The sequence below is a fragment of the Simochromis diagramma genome, unplaced genomic scaffold (genome assembly GCF_900408965.1).
Source record: "Simochromis diagramma unplaced genomic scaffold, fSimDia1.1 OVJJ01000205.1, whole genome shotgun sequence".
NCBI lineage: Eukaryota > Metazoa > Chordata > Actinopteri > Cichliformes > Cichlidae > Simochromis > Simochromis diagramma.
In genome coordinates this window covers 574966-582024 of record NW_024386782.1, presented here as the reverse complement: position 1 = coordinate 582024, position 7059 = coordinate 574966, and the positions used below count along the sequence as shown (strand labels likewise).

Here is a 7059-nt window from a genome sequence, read left to right as displayed (position 1 = left end):
CTTCATGTTTTGTTTTTTCAATTTAGCTGTTGTACCAGGGAACTTAGGGGAAGTTAGAACTTCATATTTTCATAAACATTTCAAGTCTTTTTACCTGATTGGCTTTTTGATTTTACAGAGAATCAGATCTAAAAATGGAACCGTTGATTTCTGCAAACACAGAGTCTGTTGCTGATTCCTTCTACTAAGTTTCTTTCACTCTCTTTATGTCTGTTTCCTCCGCCTCCTCAAGAACAAAAAGCACTCTACTCAGCAACCCTCCTCTGGCACTCTCTGATTAATTGACAAAGTTAGCACTGCGGCTGGTATTTATCGACTCGTTGTGAGAGAGGGCAACCTTGACCCAATAAATTATCACAGATATATTGTTGTAAAATCATAGTAGTGACTTCAAGCAGAATCATGTGCAATAATGACTGTTACTGGAGTAACAAGTATTTGTACTGCACTCTACACACAGGCACAACAGCAAGCACAAAGTGAAACGTCAAACAGAGAGATGTGTAGGTGTATTTAAACCCAACTTTATGCAGACAGGAAGTCTCTGCTTGACTGAACTTCCTTTAAAGACAGATTGTAAAACGTAAATGCAACACACCCTGCATGCTGTATGAAACAGTACATGCAGTATATCACAACATTGGTTGTTACATCTACATGCTAACTCCTTACAACTGAAGGAGATGAATAAAAGATTATTACTATAGTTCAGAAAGTAAATATTAAATGCATATATCACATTTATCACATTTCACGCAAGGTTTAGTTTGTGGCTGTTAAGAACTACAGTATACCCCAAAGAAGTTGTGGTTCAGTTTGCTGCCTCAGTCCTTTCCCTGATCATGTACACACACAGACACACAAAATTCAGACATTAGAACAGTCTCTTTTACTACTCATTTAACATACTGATCAAAAGGCAAACAGTTGTCCCTTCTATTTTCCCTGGTGAATTTCATGTTTCTATCCACTGAGTTGATGTGAACAGCGAAGGCTTCTACTTCTTGGGTTTTGGTTTTAACCCAGGTTTCATCCACATCTGTACCGGTGGCTAGGTGCTGTCACTGTGAAAGAGCCCAAAGATCTACTTTCACTTCCTCCGTGTCAAGGCTACTTACAATGAGTGGCACTTTTGTCAGTGAAAACCCTTGTTGTATTTAAAATAAGTGGTGCAAAGGCAGAGTTCTAATAGCAAATCTGATTGGAGGGAAAACATCCTAGCTCCGATAGTGGCGCGGTGCTATAGGAAATGTTGTTGGTGGCTGAGTTTATTCTGCTAATTATGAGTCTGAGTGGTACTCCTTCTTTGTGGATCTTTATAAGTCCATATACACAGGCTATAGCATCCCCTGGGTACAGATGGTTATACTTAGAGCAGTCAATGGCTTTATCCTATGCAAGTTAATGCTTGTGGGCTCTCATAGGTATTGTCACTGAGGAGTGTAGTAATCGTGGGAAGATAATCAGCTGAGCTGAATACAACAGTGCACCTCCCTTCCTCAGCTGGTAATATGTTAATGTTTTGGTCTCTGCACGGGGAGGTGACGGCCTTCCTTTCTTGCATTGTGAAATTGCACAGAGGAATTCAATCACTTGGTAATCGTGTTGGACAGGTGGGCAGACCAGCTCAAAAGTAACACACTGCCCTCTTCTGGTGAGGTTTAAGAAACACATTTGCCTCAGGAGCAAATCCTCAAACATTTTCATGATGGGTTTAACTAATAAATAATCATGAATGTTTTCTTGTCTTTAAATGTACCGTATGATGTTGGCTTGAGTGCATTGTTACATTTCTTATGCACAACTTTGTGTTTTCATTGTATAAGATAAAGAAACAGGGATTTATTTTTTAACCAAAGCTGCTACAAGTGAAAAAACAAACAAGCACAGAAGTTTTCTACATAAGACTGAGCTTTATATACATTAGAAAGGTTTATTTTTGCTTCTTTTTCTTCTCCATGAGATGCACACTGATGACAGCAATCACCATGATAATCAGACCGACAGAGAACACGACTGTCTTCACCACACAGACGGAGACACCATCTGAACCTGCAACACAGGAAAACAGACAGATTTCTCACAAGATGAAAACAGCATATCCAAACAGCTAATCCAAACGTTGAACAACAACAGAGCCCAAGTTCTAAACCACTAATTTCTCTAAAAAATGTGAATAGCAGTTTGTGAACTTTGTTACTGACCAAACTTTTTATTTCCAAATACAGGAAAGGTATCGCAAAGTTTCAGTGACTGAGCTTGGGCAATAGCAGATTTGACAACAGATAAGTTACTCAGACCAACAACAATTATTGTAAGATGTTAAATTTTTGTTTTAATCTCACCAGAAGAGATATCTTTTTGTTCATCAAAAGTAAGTTGTTAGTCCAACACATTTGGTGACATATCTGCGGGTGGGGACAATTTACTGATGGTCTTACCTGATTTTGTTTCACAGTACGGCTTGATCACCTTCTTGTTCGCTTTCCAGCTCACTTTGTTGCTATGATTACAAAAGATGGTATCTTGCTGCAAGTAAACAGTCAGAGAAGAAAAATATTTTGAGACGTTTAAGCTCTTTTCTTCCACTTGCAGGCAGTTTTGGGCATCGCATCTAAAAATGCTGCTGATGTTAAACTCCACTGTGCTGCAGGTCACAGTGAGGTTACAGGAGTCTGAGCTGCTGGAAAGATGGTCCACTGTCAGCTCAGCACGAGATACTGGATCTGGGGAATAAAAAAAAACTGTGAATGGATGTTTCTGATGTATCAACATTTAAAAATTGTACTGGCAAGAGAAACGTACCTTGGACTATGACCTTGTATTCAGCTATACTTTGCTCTTGTCCTCCAACCACAACTGCAGTATAATCTCCACAGTCGCTGTGTTTTACATTCTTTAATACCAAAGAGAAATTTCGTCCAAAGACCTCAGCTCTTCCTTCATAACTGTCAAACAATATTGCTTCTTTATTATAACTAATTTTACCAACATAATTAGTAATATTATACTTCCAGAAAAAGTCAGTCTTTTTGTCAAGTACAACAGATTTCTTTACATCTAGGTGTAAATCACTTCCATGAAGGAGAAACACGTTTCGGAGGCCTAAAAGAACAGATAAACAAAAATGTGTTGTCAGAATCATGTCATGTTCACCTGTGATTCCTTACTTTTATCAGATACAATAATGAAAATGAAAACAAAGGCTTGAAATAATACATGCACAATGAATTGAGAATACACAAAAGTCATTTTTGTTCATGAAACCATGAACAAAAATGACTTTTTAATGAGATGTGTCAGAATATGAAGATATTTTTCTACATTCTGTCTGTTAAAAGTGCTGCTTTGTGATTTGAGAGTCTTGAGAATTCATTAGTTATTATTAGTAATATTATATATTCTACCGCACCATTTATCTTCAATGAGTTCTGAAACTTTGATCCATTGAGCTGTCCAATAGCCTAATGAGAGGTGTTTAAATCACTTTTGTATAATCTGTGCTATATTGGTTCCAGCTCGAACAGTGTAAAATGACAGAGTCATACAGTATTATTATACATACATTTTCATTATGACCAAATTAATATAAATGATTTTTGTTTGTGCTATGGCAACTATAGTAGGGCTTGTTTTTGTGGCGTTACCAGGATACGTTTCTCGAGGTTTCATGAATAAAACATACTCCAGTAGAGAATCTATAATCTATATAGCATCACACCAGGAGAATATGGAAAATTACATTTTTAGAATGAGTGAAAACACGGCATTTCACCAGGATTTCAAAGTAAAACTTAGAACATAAGGAGCTCGAGAGCAGGTGACCATAGTGAACATATCCAGGAACAAATACAACCACCTTTTCAAGCTGAAAATTCTGGGTCACCTCACTGACCTATTAATCTTGCTTCATAGCACACTACTTTGGCATTATTGTTGGCAGTAACAGGTAAGAACCTTTACTTTCATTAACTACTTTGACAAACCGTCTTCAGACTCCGAAAGAAGCGCATCGAATGCAATCACGATGTAGTTTAAGACTTTAATATTAAACAAAGCCACTCGTGCTACTAACCTCTTCTTCCATACTGCTCTAATAGAATGGTACATGATTACAGATGACGCATATTCATTACTAATCAAAAAATAACAACTACTATAAAATAAAAGGTTTGCTCTTTTCCTGTTTGCCACTGTTGTTCCTGGTGTTCAGTTTGCTGATCACAATAAAACAAAACATAACAGGAAATAACACACCAGCAACAAAACATGTTTCATTGCTTTTTGTGTAAATGATCAGGCAGATTTCTTTTCATACCTTGTGCCTCAGTGCAGAACAGCAGCGCCAGTACCACCAAGAAAAACATTGTATAGTCTTAAGCTTAATGCAACACCATCAAAGCCATCAGTGTGTTACTTCTGTTTACAGCAATGATGGAACCCACAAAGCCCACCTCTTTTCACAACTTTGTTTCCTTGTCACAGACTGTCAGCGCAAAAACAAACACAAAAACATCTCCTCTATAATTTCCTCTCAGAGCCCTTTGGCACCAGTTAATAATTGTTGGAAAGAACTGAAATCATTGTTAAGGAAACAGTTTTAAATGTAAGTGCACAAAAAAGTACTAGTACTTCAATATGCATCTAAAAGGGCATGTTTTTTCACAGGAAAAGCTGAGTCTCGCCTCACTAACACACAAAACAGCAGGAAAAGTTCATGCAGAAGTGATATCTTCTGTTGTCAATTTTAATGTGTTGGCCTTACTTTGAATAAGAATTCAGATTGTCTTAAAAAAACGTTTAAAAAGAAGTGTAGTAGTAAAGTGTATCCTATACTATCGAAGGATTTAGTGTGTGAGCTTTAAACTTGAGAATAGGTTAAAGAAAAAACTGTACTGAGTACTTAATATTTTGCAGCAGATGTACTATTGACCTGTAGACTACCCAGAATTACTATTTTAAACACCTGATGTTGTAGTTGAGTTGGCGAGGAAATGGAAAAAAAAGGATTTTCATCAGCGTCAAAGTGATTCTGGAAACTGCCATTGGGGAAAGTGGTACTTTGGTGGTGCATAGTGTGGATGGTGTGCTGCCAACATCGAGCGGTGGAAGGATTACTAGGAGGATCCCGCTGAGGAAGCAGAGGTGGTTGGCTTCTTCCTTAGAGACTGGGTGAGGGGTTTGGTAGTTTGGGAGGTACTCAGTGTATAGCTCCTACTCCTCCACACCTAGGGAGCCAACTGAGTAGTTCAAGCATCTGACTAGAAAGCCCTGTGTGCAACTCCTGTGCCAGGTGTTCTGGGGATGCTCAGGCCCAGGGGAAGAGAGCAGGGCTGCAACGATTCGTCTCCATAATCAATGACATCAACTATAAAAACTCGTCGATTCGTCATATTGTAAAACCACGTAATAAATGCGCTTTTCTAACTGCAATACACTACAGGAAGCTATGGGGGCAGTACCGCCTAATAACGTCTGCCAAAACTGCACTCGAGGAAGAATGTAGTTAAACGGCAAAACAGGAGGACGGAAAAAAATGGAGGCGGGGAATTTAAAATATGTGAAAACATTTCACAGAAAACGCACAAAATTAAAAGCAGACTTTGCAAAGCGGAGCTTTACTTCCACGACAGCATTACTCCAGTGCACGAGCACTAAAAAGCACCGACACCCTTGAGCTGTGACGTCAGTTTAATTGGCATTAAGCACTTTATTTTTATTTATTTTAGCCATTTTTAAATGGTAAATGGTAAATGGTCTGTATTTATATAGCGCTTTACTAGTCTCTAAGGACCCCAAAGGGCTTTACATATCCAGTCATCCACCCATTCACACACACATTCACACACATTTTTAGTTTCCTATTTACACATTATTATTTTTTTGTTTAAATACTACTAGCATTTTAATTTATATTACCTAATATTTTGATTAATTTCATTTTTTAGCCTGATGGTAATGTTAAAATTACATTTGATTATTTTCAAATTCATGTTTCCTGGGTCATAATTTTAATTTGCTGTGGGATGAGACAACAGGGTGATTCACAAGTGGGAAGACTTGAGCAGGTGAGGTACTTTAGCCTAGAACAGGAGGTTTGCCCACAGGAAGCAAAGACAAGTGTTATTGAAATAATCATTGACTAATTAAAGAAAAATCAGGCAGATTAGTTGAAAATCAAAATAATCATTAGTTGCAGTAGAGAGATTCCCTCTGTCTACTAGGCCTGGGAATACCAAGGTGTTCCCTTAGATGAACTAGATGTGGGGGGTCTCGATTTAGGAAGCTGTCCCTCAAGGGGTTAAAAACAGAATATCCACATTTTAGACTTGAATTGCAGATTTTATTACAGCAGCTTGGCAGGATGTGTTCCACCTCAGTGCTCTGTGTTAATGGAAATATTTAGGAAAGCAGGATTCCTCAAAGTTATACTTGACAGGGCAAACCTTGGTCTTGAGACTCTGCGATCCACCTGGTAAATGATGGAAGTCCGAACCTTCTCAGAATTATAATTCAACATGGGAACGATGATGATGATGAGCAGAAATAGAGCCAAATCCAAGTCTGCAATTTCAGTCCACTGGCCAATCTCCCCCTGGGACCTCTGCTAGAATTTTCAGCGGTGAACTTCTGGAATCCCTTTGAACTGCTCATCTCGCAGTTCAAAGGGTTGAACTGCTGCAGAATGACCCAGTAGACCTCCAGGCAATTTATGCTTTATCAAGTGCCCAGTCGCCCCACCTATCTCTCTCTAATATCTAGCCAACCAATCAGATGTTTACACAAGTTTCACTGATCTTCAGCCAGACCTCAATATTCTTTCCATTTATGACCTTTCACCCACTTTAACTAAGGTGAAGGTCATTTCATTTCATGCCTTCATTCAGTCCAGATTTCATTAGCACATTCACTTCACATAATTCCTTTTAATACAGATACTTGTCTCTTTAAAACTTGTGTTTGTCATTCATATTCATTAAATATAATATATTCAATACAATCCCCCTTTTCACTAAATCATACACTTTAAAAGTCAGACATTCAGTGTTCTTAGCATGC

The 7059-nt window shown here is 38.1% G+C and overlaps 1 protein-coding gene across 1 annotated transcript; it reads right to left on the bottom strand.

Annotated features, from left to right (window-relative positions):
* Positions 1-1822: 1822 nt before the first annotated feature.
* On the bottom strand, positions 1823-5705 carry LOC120723235. Its single transcript, XM_040014577.1, has 4 exons — positions 4319-5705; positions 2806-3105; positions 2442-2726; positions 1823-2052 (listed from the first exon to the last, which is right to left on the bottom strand). Exons 1-4 carry the CDS (start codon positions 4365-4367, stop codon positions 1934-1936), a joined length of 753 nt encoding a protein of 250 aa, XP_039870511.1. The 5' UTR covers positions 4368-5705; the 3' UTR covers positions 1823-1933.
* Positions 5706-7059: the final 1354 nt, after the last annotated feature.

What these genes read in the sequence shown, in the direction of transcription:
- LOC120723235 (XM_040014577.1), bottom strand. Translation starts at nt 4,367, where the DNA reads ATGTTTTTCTTGGTGGTACTGGCGCTGCTGTTCTGCACTGAGGCACAA. An exon ending in GTTCTGCACTGAGGCACAAG is followed by an intron (nt 3,106 to 4,318) that starts GTATGAAAAGAA and finishes CTGTTCTTTTAG; the next exon opens with GCCTCCGAAACGTGTTTCTC. An exon ending in GTACTGTGAAACAAAATCAG is followed by an intron (nt 2,053 to 2,441) that starts GTAAGACCATCA and finishes CCTGTGTTGCAG; the next exon opens with GTTCAGATGGTGTCTCCGTC.